General features: G+C 43.4%; 1 protein-coding gene across 1 annotated transcript in view; it reads right to left on the reverse strand.

Moving 5' to 3' along the window:
• Positions 1 to 18,569, reverse strand: part of LOC136610003 (uncharacterized) — an 81,289-nt gene that overhangs the window by 10,207 nt on the left and 52,513 nt on the right. Inside the window, exons 6-8 of the mRNA XM_066589276.1 lie at positions 17,051 to 17,083; positions 16,062 to 16,136; positions 15,726 to 15,791 (exon numbers count right to left, since the gene is read on the reverse strand). Coding sequence (XP_066445373.1) covers positions 15,726 to 15,791; positions 16,062 to 16,136; positions 17,051 to 17,083 — 174 coding nt within the window. The remainder of the gene's footprint in view (positions 1 to 15,725; positions 15,792 to 16,061; positions 16,137 to 17,050; positions 17,084 to 18,569) is intronic.

Genomic DNA, 18,569 nt, shown 5'->3' on the forward strand with positions numbered 1-18,569 from the left:
GCAGCTGGCACATGAAAGAGCCAGGGCCGCCAGGCGCGGGTGAGTACGCGCTCCTCCCTGCAGGCGGCCATAGGGAAGATGACTTTCTTTCTGCTGTCCCATCATCTAATTCTCTTGCATCAGAGGATTTTATAAAAAATATGATTGTAGCCCTGAGAGGGTCACTACAAAAAGATTTAAAGCATATTTCCTCTGCATTTTACCACTCGCTCCAGGAAATAGGGGAGCGCACCGACCATATTGAAAATAAAATGGCGGAGTTCTCAACCTCACATAATAGTCTAATTGATGCGCATTATGCTTTGGCGGAAGATGTATCCTCTATTAAACAGAAGTTGGCGGATCTAGAGGACAGAAACAGGAGGAATAATATCAAACCAAGAGGCGTCCCTGAGAGTATTGGTCAATTCGAATTGAAAAAATATCTTTCTACTTTCATTGTGACTCTTTTGCCAAATACCTCAGACCAAGAGCGCAAAATCGATAGGGCACATAGACTTCCTAAACCAAAATCTTTATCAGAAGCGACTCCATGTGATGTAATAGCAAGAGTCCACTTTTTTCACATTAAAGAAGCGCTAATGTATGCAGTGAGGAACACAATCACTTTGCCCTCTCCATACTCTAATATTCAAATTTATGCGGATCTCTCAGCATTTACAATCTAAAGCAGAAAGGCTTTTTCCAGCATCACCACCTCATTGAGAGCGAATATTCCCTACAGATGGGGATTTCCCACAAAGTTGTTGGTGCACAATGACAACACTCTGCATGTAATGGTAACCCTGGAAGAAGGTGGTAACTTGCTGGCAAAGTGGGGGGTCCGGATTACTGGGAAAAATACAACCACTAATGCAATGCAATGCAATCCCAAAAAGTTCAGGGTACATGGTCCTGTGTCTCGCCAACTTGAAAAGTTTGACTGTGCCTTCCTTTTCAGTGTATAGATACGTAACTGCTGGGTCATCTTTAATTCAGCCATTAGAAAAGGCTGAAGATGTGCAGGTGAACTTTTCTTCTTCCTCCCCCCTTCCCCCAAGAATATGCAGGTGTCAATACCTGTATTACTACCTGTTTGGTTTTGTTTCTGTGTTTTCTTATTTTACAGATACCGTAAGCAGCAACGCACAACTACAAGAGCTGTAGCAAGGAGACATGCTGCTGAGTATCTACTGTTCGTTTCTCATGTTATGTTTGATGTTTGTGTCGCTAATTTAACTACGCAAAATCTGTTCGTGTACTTGTGTGTATGTAATGGCGGTTAAGGTATTATCATATAATGCTAGGGGTCTAAATTCACCGTTTAAAAGAGCAGTGCTGTGGAAAGATGCGAAGGAGACAAATTCTGATGTGTTGTGCGTTCAGGAGACACATTTTGCAGAGGTTGCGTGCCCAAAATTTTCTAATAAAAAATTCCCGCAAATACTTATGGCTTGCGCAAATAAAAAACACGCAGGGGTTCTAATTGCTTTTAAAGAGAATATTGACTTTGTGTTGAGTGAAAAGGTTTTAGATCCAAAAGGTAGATTCATAATTATAGTTGGCAGTTTAAACGAACAAACAATTACTTTGGCAAATATTTATGCCCCCAATAGTACACAAATTTCTTTTCTAAATAAAGTAGTACGGAAAATAGGAAAAATACAAAAAGGGAAACAATTAATCTGTGGCGATTCTAATATTATACCCGACAAATAAAATGGTTCCACAGCGGGACATAGAACGGCGCCCACATTGTACCCATGACTCTATAAGGAGAACTTATCTGATACATTTAGATGTTTAAACTCCTCGCCCAAGGTATATACATTTTACTCTCCACGCCACAAAACGTTTTCCCGGACCGATCTCTTTTTGGTCGATAGATGGACCCTTCCCCTAATTCAAGCATCCGGTATCGGTACAACTACCTGGTCAGACCATTCACCCATTTTATTGGAAATTAAATTAGGCCTTCTTCATCACAGTATAAGAATTTGGCGTAATGATGTGAGTCTACTTTAATCCCCCAACAATCAAAAGATAATCTCCGATGCTTTAAAAGAATACTTTGACCTGAATTCAGACCCAACAATAGGGAACAGTACCTTATGGAATGCGCACAAAGCAGTTATCAGGGGAATTCTGATAAAAATCAGTGCTCAGAACAGGAAAAACAAGAAGCAACATATGGTAGAACTTCTTGACAGAATAAAACAATTAGAGCAAAATTTACAAGGCCCTTCTAGAACTGATCTTACAGAAGATTTAATGTCACTTCGAAGCAAGCTGAGAGATTCTGCTAGAGGACTACAAAAAAAAAAAATTCCATATATTGGAAAGCTAATTTCTATTCAAATATGGACAAACCTTCTAAATTAATGGCTAACATTACCAAACCAAAAAGGGTGAAAGCTAAAATTCCATACGTGTTTAAAACAAATGACCCTCTAACCAAGGTTTCCCATCCTCATCAGATAGCAGAAAAATTTAGGGCCTATTATGCCAAGCTTTATAATTTAAAAGAAGATCCCTTGGTTCCCCAACCTAGTTTTGATATTATAGATACATTTTTGGAGAAAATATCCCTCCCTACTTTAGGTAACAAAGCTCAAGAATTAGACAAACCTATCTCTTTAGCAGAAATAACAAAAACTATTGGCGAATTGAAAAATTTTAAATCACCAGGGCCAGATGGGTTCTCAAACGAGTACTATAAATTATTTGCCCTGGATCTCACTCCATATCTAATAGGAGTATTCAATGATGCAATGATAAATGGATTCTTGCCTGCAGAAATGCTGCAAGCAACTATCGCCACTATTCCTAAATCAGGTAAACCCGCTACCACACCATTCAATTTTAGACCAATATCCCTCCTAAATTCAGACACCAAAATCTACTCCAAAGTCCTTGTCGAAAGACTCTTAAAAGTCTTGCCAGAGGTGATTCATAAAGATCAAGTAGGTTTCACTAAGAGGAGGCAAGCAGCAGATGGCACGAGGAGGACGCTAAACCTGATGGCAATGCTAGAGTCGAGTCGGGCGCCTTCTCTCCTCCTTGCACTGGATGCGGAGAAGGCGTTCGATGGACTACACTGGGAATTTGCATTTGCAACCCTAAAAAAATTTGGAACGGGACCCCAATTTTTACAAGCTGTCCGTGCCCTGTATTCTTCACCGTCTGCAAGGGTGTTGGTAGTTGGCACTCTATCTTCGCCATTTACAATAACGAACGGGACGCGGCAGGGATGCCCTCTTTCTTCCCTGTTGTTCATTATGATAATGGAACCCTTGCCGGAATTAATAAGAATCACTCCTGAGATACGGGGAGTTCCTCTGGGGTTCAGACAACATAAAATTGAACTCTTCGCGGATGATGTTCTCCTGTCTTTGACTGATCCCTTAAACTCTCTGAGAAAACTAGCAGTAAATATAGAGATGTTCAGCAAAGCTTCAAATTATAAGCTAAATGTAGACAAATCTCAAATATTAGCCATCAACATAGACGAACAATTAAAGCTAGACATTCAGAAAGAGTTTCCCTTTCAATGGCAACCTGAAATCCCATATTTGGGCATAAAACTGTGTTACCCATTGTCCAGAATTGCTTCAACTAATCGGAGCCCTTTATTTTCCACCACTCAAAAAGAGCTGGAAAGATTGGGGAAGATGGAGCACTCCTGGGTGGGGAGGATAGTGCTCTACAAAATGCTAATATTGCCAAAAATTCTATACTTCTTTCGTACGCTTTCTTACCCAATTCCACAAGTTACAATAGCAGGGTTTCAGAAAAAAAACTACTGAGGTACATTTGGAATAATAAGAGACATAGGGTAGCAGCGCAGATCCTATACCAACACCGTAGACAGGGGGGACTGGGTGTCCCAAATTTACACTCATATTATCAAGCAACTATTCTTAGTCAGACTGGGGCCTGGCTGTGGGATTCAGAGGTGCCGTCATGGAGTCTTATGGAAAGACAATTAAACAAAAATAGACCACTAGGTTCCCTTTTGGGAGCAAGCATGATCCGAACTTTATATCCGAATTGTCCACCTTTGGTGGGAGTGGAGGAGAACTCCCCTCCTATGCTCGCTACGTTACAGGCCTTGAACCACTATGTATAAGTTTAAAGGATCCCCGAAATACTTAACCCTTGGGTTCCCTCTGGAGATCTTTACATATTTTATTCAAGACTTGAACATTAGTGGCTGGAAAAGAAGAGGAATTAAGCATTTATCAGATGTTCTGGGGGAAGAGGAGTTACTAGCCTTTGACATACTTAGGGAACGTTTTGGACTGGGAGGATCTGACTATTATATATACTATCAAATCCAGTCTTTTCTAAAAAAGAATAGGACGGAATCTCTTAGTTTTCCTGAGAATCTGGGGTCCCTCTTCACAGCACATAAAGCTCCATACGGGTTCAAAACAAGGAAATGTTACAATGTTTTATCAGGAGATATGGGTGTCACGAAGAGAATTCATCTAATAAATTGGGAGTCCGATCTTGGGCGGGGATTTTCTCAGCTTCAGTGGTTGAAATCCTTCAAGTGGGCCAATAAGTCCACTCTCTCAGCAGCAATTCTGCAAATACATTATAAGATGCTAACAAGGTGGTACTACACTCCATCTAAATTAGCTAGAAGTTTCCCTTGCCATAGTAGAGTGCTGAAGAAATTACGGACAAGAGGGAACACTGCTTCACATCTTATGGGATTGCCCGAAAATTCAAAATTATTGGGGAGAAGTATTTGCCCTCATATCAAAGATTACAGGCACCCACGTGAAAAAGAGTCCTCAGTTTGCACTTTTACTGTTAGATTGTGATGATATACCCAATTCACATAGGATGTGGATATGCCACTTCCTGTTGACGGCAAAACATATTACAAGAAATTGGAGAACATGCTCTCCTCCGCATATTAAAGAACTTCTAGATACCCTAGCAGACCATTATGATTATGAAAAAATACTTGCTAAATCGAAAAATTCCATACATCGTTTTAATTCTATCTGCAAATCTTGGCAACAGTTCTGCTTAAAAGGTAATCACAATTAGGATTTTCTATAAAGTTCTTAATAGTATATGCAATTACAATATAAGTGGAGGTATGTAACTCAGATTAACACTATTCTTCTACAAGCTAATGCATACATGTCATCCATATAAGTTTTATTTTGATGCTTGTTTTTTATGTTTCCATATCTGTATAACTGGAAAATGTTATGAGTGAAACATGATGCTATTGCAATGGTAATGAAGATCACCAATTTTGCATTATACTTGTATGATTTTTCTTGAAAATCAAATAAAAAATATTTTGGAGTACAAAACAGGTTAAAACCCCCAACAACGCTGCACTAACCACTGCATTCACTGGTGTACCGTGAGGGGTCGCAATTGTAAACGGGGCCCGCAGGCCCCTGCCAAACATTCACTGCCAGGGGACTGTAACATGGGAAGCAGGCAGCCAATTACACTCTGTAGACTCCTCCGTGCGCACGCTCCTCCCTTGCACTGATGCACTGCAAGTGTGATTGGGCACAACTGCAGTCTGTCACTGCACTGTCGGCTGGGTGATTGGTCCTGCAAGCGGTGCAGAGACAGTTCCGGGAGCCGAGGAGGAGAGTGGAGCAGCGGTATTACGAGGTATACACCTCATGTATCCTCCCCTCCCCCGGTGATCCTGATGGTTGTCTGGGGGTCAGGATGGATAGAGTAGAGCTGTGTGCGTGATGTCTGGGGTCTGGATAGATGGCGTAGAGCTGTGTGTGTGTGTGTGATGTCTGGGGGTCCAGATGGATGGCGTAGAGCTGTGTGTGAGTGATGTCTGGAGGGGTCCGGATGGATGGTGTAGAGCTGTGTGGGCATGATGTCTGGGGTCTGGATGGATGGCATAGAGCTGTGTGTGTGTGATGTCTGGGAGTCAGGATGGATGGCGTAGAGCTGTGTGTGTGTGTGATGTCTGGGGGTCAGGATGGATGGAGTAGGGTGTGTGGCCTGGACGCTGAGCAAGATGGCCGTGTGAGGGAAGCGCTCCGTCTTAGCGGCACCGCCTAAGCCTCTCTACAGCAGCTACCAGACGCAAACATGGGGAAAACATCAAGGGATAGGAGCGTGGAGCACCAGGGAACCCCCCGATCGGCGAAAGTGCAACCCAATATGCAGCATTTCTTCAAGGAGAAGAGCGCTCACTCACCGCGGCCTCCCTCCAAGTTGGCGCGGGAGCTCATCTCAGCTCACAGTAAGGGGGAAGGGGAGGGAGATTCTTCAGAGGGAGAAGATTGTGAAACCATATCAAAAGGCTTCATGAGAAACCTAATCTCACAAGCCCTGCGCCCCATCAGCACAGACCTTGCTGAGATCAAAGAGGAATTCAAGTTAATGGGGCACAGGCTAGAAGATCTAGAATCCTCCTCTTCTGCTGTTATTTCACATGCACAGCAATTAGAGCAAGCCCTGAAAGACCAGCAAATGCATTTGAACAGAGCTCTACTGATGCAGGAGGACTTTGAAAACAGGAGTAGAAGTAATAACCTGTGCATCAAAGGCCAGCCTGAAGCTTTCACAGGCGACTCACTCCCCAAAGTTGCTAAAGAAATTTTTGTGTTCCTCCTGGGTGCCGAGAGGGCAGCTTCTATTTCAATTGAAAGAATACACAGGGCCCTGAGACCCCCACCAGGCGATGCGGAGCCCCCGCGGGACATAATTTGCAAGCTCCTCGCCTTCCCTGACACCCTCGCTCTACTAAGGGCCGCCCGTGTTCGCAGATCCCTATCGTATGCGGACACAACACTCTCTCTATACGCCTTCCACCCTGGCTAAACGCCGCCTCCTGCGCCCCCTCTTAGAAATCCTTAAAGAAAGAGAAATAAAATATGCCTGGCTTTTCCCGTTCGGGCTAGGTTTCTCTTTCAAGAATAAAAGAATCAATGTCTGCTCACAAGAAGATCTGGAGAAAGTCTGGCAGCTGTTAGAAATCGAGCCTATCGATCTCCCCTGCTGGCAACCACTCCCGGATCTCCACCATTTCCAACTACTAGAGCAACCTGAGAGAGGGCAGGCCTCCGGAGGAACCAAGTCCCCCAGAGAGAAAAAGAAAAAGCTTAAAGAGGACTTCCCTGGATAAAAATTTAGTGAAGGAGCTTCGGTTACTTAAACCCTTTTTCTGGGTGGAGGTCGCTGCGGTCAAGATTGGAGGGCTTCCGTGGCCGCCCCCTACATGATGTTGCGGCGAACGCTACTAAATCCTTGCCTTTCCTGATAGGGACACTTATGGTCTCCCACAGCGGACGCAGCACATCCCGCGGCACGCGGCACAGTTCATCCCTGGACCGGGACCCCACAGGCGGCGCGTTACGCCTGAGAAGCTGGACTCTCGAGTCCCCCCAGACTCTATGTCCCCAGTTTTACGTGTTAAGCTTTGCACCTTTCATTGTTAGTCTAACTCTGACCCCTGAGCCGGAGTAATTTTTACCAGAGTTTACCTTAACCCCTTAACGACCAGCCCATAGTGTTTTTACGTCCTCCCGAAGTGGGCTTTATTCTCTGAGGACGTAAAAACAGAAAATAATGCCCCTCTCGCTGTGGACGTGACAGCTCCATGCTGTTGGTGTCCGCAGGTAGCTGACAGCATGGAGCTGTCATCCCGGGCTGTTCGGAGCCCCCCCCCCCCCGGCATTGCGATCGGCGCTATGCAATGGATAGCGCCGATCGCAAAAAAGTAAATAAAAGTGCAATAAAAGTTAAAGATTCAGCTGCTCTGATGGATCGGATCCATCGGAGCAGCTGAAATTACTCACCGAGGTCCGCCGCACGACTCCCCGCTGTCCCGATGCTCCGGGCGCCGTAGCCGTCCTTCTGCGCATGCCACTTTCTACACCCCATCCCCGCCGCTGAGGTTACGAAATACCCCCCAAAATACATGAGAGGAGGGGGGGGATACCCGGTTTTCTTGCCCCATGTGCCCAATCCAACCAGCCTCCGTAATTACCCCTGTCTTCGGACATAAAACGCAGTTTATATTATTGCATTTATCTAATATTTAGGGAATGCCAAAAAATGGGGATGGCGGGGGGGGGGGGATTATTTTTAGGAAGTCAAATGTTTTTCCGTATAAGTGGGCAATGGGGCCTGGAATTTATTCCGTTCTGCCCTGAAATCCAGCGGGCATTCCCACCATTATGGGCCTAGCTATGTGTCCTGTAAGTAGATTAGGGCCACAATGGGTATGTTTCTGAACACGGGACTAACAGGGGTATCCATTTTGGGGTGAAAGTCTTCATTCCTCTGTACACTGTACAAAAAAAACAGTTTTTAAATTGACAAAATTGCCAAACAAATGAAAATCGTAATTTTTTCCTTTTGCTTTGCTTAGATTCATTCAAATACTTTGGGGTCAAAATATGCAGTACACCCCTAGATGAATTTGTTAAGGGGTCTAGTTTTTAAAATGGGGTCATTTGTGGGGGTTCTCTGTCGTTTTGGATGCTCAATGGCTCTACATGTGGGCAATGGGGACTGGAATTTATTCCGTTGTACCCTGAAATCCAACGGGTGCTCCTTCCTTTATAGGCCTAGCTATGTTTCCTTTAAGTAGATTAGGGCCACAATGGGTATGTTTCTGAACACGGGATAAACGGGGGTATCCATTTTGGGGTGAACGTCTTCATTCCTATGTACACTTTCCAAAAAAACCAGTTTTTAAATTGACGCAATTGCCAAAAAAATGAAAATCATAATTTTTCCTTCTGCTTGGCTTAGATTCATTCAAAAACTGTGAAGTCAAAAAAGTCATCATACCCCTAGATAAATTCGTTAGGGGGTCTACTTTTCAAAATAGGGTCACTTGTGGGGGTTCTCCATCGTTTTGGTCACTCAATGGCTCTACAAGTGGGCAATGGGGACTAAATCTTCTTCAAGCAAAATTTCTGTTCCGAAAGCCACCGGTTGCTCCTTTCATTTTGGGCCCCATTGTGCATATAGACGTAATACTAGGGCCACAATGGGTATGTTTCTGAGCACAGGACAAACAGGGGTATCCATTTTGGGGTGCAAGTCTTCATTCATATATGTGCGGTACAAAAAAAACTGCTTTTGAAATGACAGAATTACCAAAAAAATGAAAATCGTATTTTTTTCCTTCGGCTTGGCTTAGATTCATTCAAAAACTGTGAAGTCAAAAAAGTCATCGTACCCCTAGATAAATTCGTTAAGGGGTCTACTTTTCAAAATGGGGTAACTTGTGGGGGTTCTCCATCGTTTTGGTCACTCAAGGGCTCTACAAGTGGGCAATGGGGACTAAATCTCCTTCAAGCAAAATTTCTGTTCCGAAAACCACCGCTTGCTCCTTTCATTTTGGGCCCCATTGTGCATCCAGACATATGATTAGGGCCACAATGGGTATGTTTCTGAGCATGGGAGAAACAGGGGTATCCATTTTGGGGTGCAAGTCTTCATTCATATATGTGCTGTACAAAAAAACTGCTTTTAAAATGACAGAATTACCAAAAAAATGAAAATTGTAATTTTTTTCCTTCGGCTTGGCTTAGATTCATTCAAAAACTGTGAAGTCAAAAAAGTCATCGTACCCCTAGATAAATTCGTTAAGGGGTCTACGTTTTAAAATGGGGTCACTTGTGGGTGTTCTCCATAGTTTTGGTCACTCAATGGCTCTACAAGTGGGCAATGGGGCCTAAATCTCCTTCAAGCAAAATTTCTGTTCCGAAAGCCACCGATTGCTCCTTTCATTTTGGGCCCCATTGTGCATCCAAACGTAAGATTAGGGCCACAATGGGTATGTTTCTGAGCACGGGACAAACAGGGGTATCCATTCTGGGGTGCAAATCCTAATTTTCATGTGTACTATAGAAAAAAGTCCTGTCTTTAAAATGACATATTTGCAAAAATATGAAATTTTTGTTTTTCTCTTCTAAATTGCATTGACTCCTGAAAAAAAACTGTGGGGTTAAAATACTCATGACACCCCTCAGTGAATATGTTAAAGGGTGTAGTTTTTAAAATGGGATCACTTGTGGGGGTATCTATCATTTTGACTCCTATGAGCCTTTCCAATCTTGGATTGGTGTAGGAAAACAAAGTGTTCATCAAAATGCTGAAAAGTAATGTTACATTTGTACGTCTCCTAAATGGTTAAAAAAAAAACGAAAGTTTTTCCAATGTGCACCCAAAATAAAGTAAACAGATGGAAATATAAATCTTAGCAAAAATTTCTATATTATGTTTGCACATATTTGAGATATTGCAGTTGGAAATGTGAAAAAATGACGATTTTTTCAAAATTTTCCCAATTTTGGCGCTTTTAATAAATAAACACAAATTCTATCGGTCTTTTTTTTCCACCTAAATGAAGTACAATATGTGGCGAAAAAACAATGTCAGAATCGCTTGGATATGCAAAACCTTTCTGGTCTTTTTCCATGCTAAAGTGACACGTGTCAGATTTGCAAAATTTGGCCTGGTCATTAAGGCGTAAACAGGCTTGGTCACTAAGGGGTTAAGATATAACCATTCTCTAACCCCATAATCAGTCAGAGAGGCTGGCGTTAGTGCCTGTCAGACCAGGCTGTGTTAAGTACACCACTATCCCGGTGGTGCCTGTAACTTGACAGACCCCCTGTAGTACGCCCTCATCTTGGTGTGGGGACCTGGGTTGATAAACACCCCCCCCTCCCAAGGCACTACTTGTATTCGCTAGTGGATGCCTTTGTCTGCTCCTACACCCCTCCCCCCCCCGTCTCTCGCTTTCCTTATACTTTCCCTCCCCCCTTTTCCCATCAGTACTATACGTTAGATCCCGTTATTGGGTATCTTAGGCAGTGTACTCCCATTAGTATCAGGATGGATGGAGTAGAGCTGTGTGTGTGTTATGTCTGGGGGTCTGGATGGATGGCGTAGAGCTGTGTGTGTGTGATGTCTGGGGGTCAGGATGGATGGCGTAGAGCTGTGTGTGTGTGATGTCTGGGGGTCAGGATGGATGGCGTAGAGCTGTGTGTGTGTGAGTGATGTCTGGGGATTCATGATGGATGGAGCAGAGCTGTGTGGGGATCAGGATGGATGTCCGGCTGACCGTGCAGTGACAGAGTCGGGACTTGAGGAGGAGAGCAGAGGAATAGTGCATGCTGTACAAGCATAGGCAGACTGCCAGGGGCCGCAACGGCCGCCCTCTGCTATATACAACTCCACATTCAGTGCATTACCACCTGGTCGTACGGTCGGACGCACCATGGTCATGTCAGGATATAATTTTTTGCAGATGACTCATGTTAAAGGGGTTTTCCAGGTGCTTTTCACTGGTTTCCTATCCTCAGGAAAAGTAATCAATAGCTGATCGGCTGGGGTCCACTGCTCAGTACCCTGACCAATCAGCTGTCGCAGTGCCTGCTGTCACTGGTATAAAACACAGGGTAGGGAGTGGAAATGTATCGCTCCAACCCCTGTGTAGTGGCCAGAGCTGGTAACTGCAGGTGCAGTTCTCACTGATTTTAATGGGAGCTGCACCTGTAGTTATCACTGCCAGAGGGGTCGGAGCAACGTACTTCTGCTCCATGCAGTGGGTGCCGGAATAACTGATCAGCAGCAGATCTCAACCAATAAGCTAGTGATGATTAAGACCAATGGGTTCCTATAGAAGCATTCACATGAATGATTGTTAGGTGCACTAATTTCCCGCACCTAACAAAGATAGGACATGCCACTGCAGGTCATATGTAAGCTCCTGGTGCGCGTAAAGATAGGACCTGTCCTATCTTTGGTGCATGCCTTCATAGACTCATATGGGAGCCTGAAAGCGTGCACCCGACACCACAAATCGTGTGAACTACTACTTTAATCCCTTGCCGCTCCATGACGTAAGGTACATCATGGATGAAGAGAGGTCGCAGGGCGACCTCTCTTCATACAGCGCGGCTGTCAGCTGTTTATTACAGATGACACCCGCGGGCAATAGCCGCGACCGTCTGTTTGGCCGATCGTGGCTATTAACCCTTTAAATGCCGCTGTCAATTCTGACAGCCGCATTTAAATCGCCCCGTACACCCCCCCACCCCCCCGCGCGCGCGCGCGGTGAGATCAAGGGAACCGTACAGGTGTCATGGCAGCCGGGGGCCTTCTGAAAGGCCCCAGGGCTGCCTTGAGAGACTGCCTATCAAGCCATCCCCGTGGCGTGGCTTGATAGACTGCCTGTCAAATGGCAATAGGTAATAATACTGGGAACATCCGAATAGAGTCGAAATCTGAATATTTTCCCAACTAATGTTTAACATCTTATTTGTTTGGGTCTAATAGCTCTTTTAATGGAGTTGTATACTGGGTGATTAAGCATTATGCATCGGTTGCCATGACAACGTAGGTGTGTGTATATGAAGATGTGGCGCGCATTAATACGCAGACATATAGTGGTTGTGTTAAGTTCTGACTGAAGATTGGCGTCTAATGGCTCTTTCAATAGAGTTATGTACTGTATTATTAAGTATTATGCATCGGTTACCATGATAACGTAGGTTTGTTTATGCTGTGATGAAGCGCGCATTAATATGCAGGCACGTAGTGGTAGTGTCAAGACCGGACTGTTGATTGATAGGTCTGTGTTGCTATGGAGGCGTTGCACGGGTTAATGATGTAGACCTTACCGATCAAGTTAGTGACATGCCCCGGTTTGGTCACGTGCGATTGTGAGCATGTACTATTTGAATACACTGCAGCATGTGACTTTGGACGCGCGCTGTGATGACATGGGATGCGCGGCGGAGCCTGGTGACGTAGCGGTTTGATGCCGCACGTTATGTTGACGTGGCGCCGCACATCTTAGTGACGTGGCGCTGACACTCTCAGGCGCCGGAGCATTGTGATTGGTTGGACATGGATGGAGGTGATTATAACATGGTGTTCTGTGGACTGGAGACCGGAACCAGCAGCTGTTGGATATGTAATGATTCAACAAGATGATGGGAGGAGCAATTGTATCTTGATCCCATTGGTAGGCAGACATATGTATTTTACTATTCAAGGTGGGGAAAAGGTGTTAGGTACATGTTTGATAAAGACCAACTAATGGTCGAAACGTCGCTGCCTGTATCTTATTTATGAAGTTGAAATAAAGAAGTGCTTTTACATCATCTCCGGTCTGCTGCGGATCCTCTTCACACTTTGACTTAAAGATACGAAAAGGTTGGTCCACCTATCTGATCGGCTTTGCAGAGGATTCCTCCCCATGATTGGGTGTGCAATGCGGTGCTGCGGGGTCGCTTCTTGGTTATAAGATTGATTTCCACTTGTTGACATGAAAACCCTCCTTTGCATTGAATGCTTATGGTATTTGCTGTGGAATCCAGAGGTGGACGCTCGCTGTGGATTCCACAGGCTAATGACAATGAGCCATTATCTTTGATATAGCAGCGATTTGTTTAAGATGCTCTTTCAGCCATTAAATGCTATTTTTTGTTGAACACTAAATTATACAATTCTCATTTAGGGTGCCTTCACACTGGCGATCGCAATATCGCTTTTTTTTTTTTTTTTTTTACCACAAATGTCAATAGGATTTTCTAATGTTAAAAACAGATTTCACAAGAATCGCAAAAGCATAAACTTGCGATTTTTGGGCAATGCGTTTTTAATATTAGAAAGTCCTATTGACATTTGCGTTAAAAAATTGCAGCGATATTGCGATCGTAAGTGTGAAGAAACCCCAAGATTTCTAATTCCTCCTGGGCTTCAAAATTCTTCGGAGTGAGACATTCATTGCCTGTTTCCAGTGGATAACCATCTTTAGTGGTCATATGATGGGCGCAGGGGTGGAGGACTGGTTACAGATACATTAATACATTATGTTATTAGATCTGTGTCCCACAATGACGGCGGGGGGTTTAACGCACCCTATCATTGTGATGTGTGATGAGGTGCGTACCACAAAAACATGGTAAAATAGAGCAGACGACAATCGAAAATCACGAGGCCCCATTGAAAACAATAGGAACGTTTTACAGTGATTACCACGGTGTTCAAAATGCCACTGTAGTCACGGTAAAAAGCGCATGTGTGTTAGGGGGTTAAGGTTCCCCATCTCCAGCACACTAATTGCTTCTATGACATGTATAATTTTTGTATGGCAAACTGTGTTGCTGCAGTCATTGATAATATACTATGCAATCGAAATGGAACAGTTTAGAAATGGGTTGATTTTAGGTCATTGTCATAGGATGAAATTACTCTTAGGGCTTATTAACACAAGCGTGGTTTTCATGCCCTAATAGGTACGTAAAAAAAAAATTGCATTATGCTCAGGAGAAAATCACGTGAACGAGTTGATTTATTTATTTATTTTCCACGTGCAGAAGCCCCGAGCTTCATGCGTGTGAAAATCGCCCATTTACTGGAGCAGCTTGTTGCGTCAAAAAAGCGCAGCTGCTCCAGGAGCTGTGACAGCTGCAGCAGGGGATGCCTTCAGCAGCACTGAAAACAGTTGGAGAACATTGGGATTCCCTGCTGCAGCTGTGCGGTGGGGATGAAGGGAACCCCTGCAGGGATGCAAGGCTGTTTCCATGTGAAAACACCTCACATCCAGGGGTTTTTAGAAGGATGGCGAGAATTATATTAGGCAGTGGATCACGGCCCAATATCGTCTTTGCCAGTGTGAAGGAGCCCAGAGTGATGAAGCCCCGCAGAGCTTGGGGATTTCCCCATAGCAGGAGAGAAAGAGCGGGGCTATGGGAGATTAACCCATAGCCCGACTCTCTCTCTCTCCCTGCTATGGGTTAATCTCCCATAGCCCAACTCTCTCTCCCTGTTTGGGGATCCTGAGAGATATCCCCATAGTACAGAGAGAAGGGCAGGGCTATAGGCCTTCTCATAGGGATTCCCTATAGCAAAGAGAAAAGGGGGTGGATCCTTCTAGCCCTGCCCTTCTTCCACACCCTCGGGGAAGCCTTGTAGCCTCGCCCCTCTATCTATGCTCCCTATAGGGAAATCCCTTTGGAAACTTGTTGCTGGGGAAAAAAGGTGGAGAGAGTCCCCTACTGCTCCCTGCTGCTGGGGATTTGCCCAGCAGCGGGGCTGGAGAAATTCCCAGCTGCTTACAGTGGATTTTTAAAAACATGCTGCCCAGAGTTACATTGTAAATGTCCCTTTTTATATTCCTATTAGTCCCTGTGGGGTTTAAGGTAACCCCCTGGAAGATGACCAGGAGCCGCAGGGTTTAAGGGAACCCCCGAGGAGATGACCAGGACCCACGAGGACTAACAGGAGTTTACAGCGGCACATTTAAAATGTGCTTGTGGGAGTAGCAACGCCGCTTCAGTTAGGAATTCTCTCAGTTGGCAGAAATCCTCCTAATGACTTGTAATCCTCTCTTCCTGTGCAGGAGTTTCCATAAACTCCTGCTCCCATAGGAGTCTATGGAGACTCCTGCACAACTCACACCACAGACGGGTCAGGTCCTATCTTTACTCGCACCATGGACCTTAGATGTGAGCATTGTAGACATACATTATATTCATGAAAGGTGCAAGTTTTTTGCGTGTCTAAAATTCCTTCGTCTGAACGCTTCTATAGGAAAACATTGGTTTTAATAGATGGGATTTTTATTTTTTTTCATGCGCCTATTCTGTGTGAAAACCATGCTTGTGTGAAAGAGGTCTTAATGAAAGGTGTCTTCCATCGGCAAGTAAGAAGTCCCATAACTGCAAGGAGCATGCACATCTAGATCTAAGTGATGCACTTACCAACCATGTCAAGATGTCTGATAGTATGTCTAGAAAGAGAAGGTTAATTGTTGCGCAGATGTATTCCTGCGGATCATAAAAACATAAAACCATATTTTCAGTATCAGTATATAATTTCTTGTGTTTTACAGTCATTTTCAATATTGTAACTTTTGCATTTTACACAATGTTATTGTTGGTAATTACAGTATTTAACAGACAAATCTCAGATGCCGCAGGCTCTCAGAGCATCAGGTGTAACTACAGAGAATGTCTGTGAATCTTATATTATGTCTGTGCTACACTGCTATTTTCTTGTTATTTTCTGAGGAGGAGCAGAATAAAAATGTAGCTTACCAGCAGGTGGAGAATTTTTTCCAGAAGCTCCTTAATATTATCACATTCTGCTATAATGCGATCGACGTCCCCACTCTGAAATATAAAGGTTAATTTTTTTTATCTAATACCTTTAGAAAGCTGTTGTCATTAGTAACAATTACATGTAAAGATGCATTAACCCATTAAACAATCCTCTAACTCCGTTAGCGAGCGCACGGTAGACCTGTCTTTATACACAGCAGCCAATGTGAACCAGCAGAGCGGCAGGGAAAGGGGAGAGAGCGAAAGACGGGACCAAGGGCTTGTCAGGAGATGTTACTCCAGCTTCCTGTAGACCCTGTAAAATAGTTGTAGTCAGGGGTCACAGCTCTGCTCTATCGGAACCGAGCAAACAAATCGGCTAAACCCTGAATAGGCAGCAGCTATACTCTCAGACATACATTTAAAATGCCTTCTTCCATCAGAACGCTCCAATCATCATATACAGCGATATCTTTTTGTAAAATCCCTTAAACTGTGATGTACTGGCATGTTTCATTTATGCTTGACAACTAATGTTGCTGCATTCTGTTGGGATGTCTGCTACAATGGGAGCTACAAGAAAGCCAAACAACAGTAATAGTAATGCCTCTGCTCATTAAATACATATGTTTAACGTAGTGTCTATGACGTAACTAGGAGCCTTGTGTGCCACGGAGTGTTATGGCAGCAGAAATGCAGTCCTAAGCTCTCGCTCACAAACTGAAGGTTGCAGGTTCAATCCCCACATAGTTCAGGTAGCAGGCTCAAGGTTTACTTAGCCTTCTAGCCTTCCGTGGTCGGTAAAATGAGTACCCAGCATGGTGGGGAGTAAAAGATGGCTGGGGAAGGCAATGGCAAACCACCCCACAAAAACAGTTTGTCAAGAAAACGTCATGTCAGGACTCTCTGCTTGCACCAGGGGACTTTACCTTATATGTCCATTATTTACTATAAAAATGCCCTTTAAATTGTAGGTTGCTACTTACCACGCATGCTGCTATCTCTTCATCTGAGCAATCCTAACAAAGATAAAGGTAAACACAATGTAGAATTCTTCGATTTGAAAGATAATGTTTTCTTACATGTGTTTACTCTAAGCACTAGAAGACCCAAGTTCAGAATTTTATGTTTTACTGCATTTTGAAAGAGAATTTGCAAAAATATTTCTCATTTTAAGCAGGTATGTTAAAAAAGAAACAAAAATGTTCTGCCTCTTTGTGCACATTTTCTGTAATTTTAACAAATGCTCCATGAATCTGGCTTTTCATGTAAGCAGATTAAACCCTTGAGTGGCACGCCAGGGCTATATTTCACTATGGGACCTGCAGAGTACAATGCCATAAGCTGTGGCATTGTTCTCTGCCTTCACAGTCCCTCATAGAGCAGTTCAGGACTTTGAAAAAAGTAGCAGGGATCTGCCGCTTCTATTTTCAAACTCCTGCACTGCTTTGTTAACTGGTTGCCATGGAGACCATCAACTTGTCCGATGACAGCCGATAGTCTCTATGGCAGAAAGAGATGGTGCTTGACTGTCAGAGGATAGCCAGGCACCAGCTGTTACACAGCAGAGAAAGGAGAAAACCTTCGATCTCTGCTGTGTTAACCCTTTAAATGCCGCGGTCTATGCGACTGCAGCATGTAAAGGGCTGTCACCATCGGATCCCCGGAATTTGATCAGGTGGTCCTGATGGGTCTCTGTGGAAGTCCCTTAAAGGAACAAAAAAAATTTAAAAAACTTATTAAAAGATAAAAATAAAAACACTTTTCTCCCTTTTTAGTTTGTAAAAAATGAATAACAAAATTACACATGTGGTATTACTGCATCGTAATGATCCAGAGAAGTAAGTTAGTACATTATTTAACCCCTTAATGACGTAGCCCCATTTTTTTCACCTTTTCTTTTTTTCCTACCCCTGTTTAAAAAATCATAACTCCTTTATTTATTCTTCGACATCACTGCATGAGGGCTTGTTTTTTTGTGGAACGAGTTGTATATTTTTCAATGGTGCTATTTAAAGTACCATATAATGTACTGAAAAACTTTTACAAAATTCTTTTACAAAAAACTTTTACAAAATAGGAGTAAAATGTGTTTTGTTTTTATGGCACACAAACTGCAACAAAAATGACATAATAACTTTTTTCTATGGGTCAGTGCAATTACTACGATACCAAACTTGTATAGTTTTTTTTTTTTTTCTGCTGTAGTATTTTTTTCAAAGACATTTAATTTTTAAAAATTATTTTCTGCTTTATCTTCTGCACGCAATAACTTTATTTTTCTGTCGACATAGTTCAGCAAGGGCACATTTTTTGCAGTGTATCCTGTAGTTTACGATAGTGCTAATTCAGAATATATACAACGTTTTGATCACTTTTTATTGCATTTTTCACTGGGAGACAGGGTGACTGAAAAAGTGCATTTCTGGTGTTCTTTATTTTTTTTGTGGACTACGTTCACCGTGTGGGGTAAATAATGCACTGCTTTGATAGATCGCACTTTTA

The sequence above is a fragment of the Eleutherodactylus coqui genome, chromosome 2, assembly GCF_035609145.1.
Source record: "Eleutherodactylus coqui strain aEleCoq1 chromosome 2, aEleCoq1.hap1, whole genome shotgun sequence".
Taxonomy (NCBI): Eukaryota; Metazoa; Chordata; class Amphibia; order Anura; family Eleutherodactylidae; genus Eleutherodactylus; species Eleutherodactylus coqui.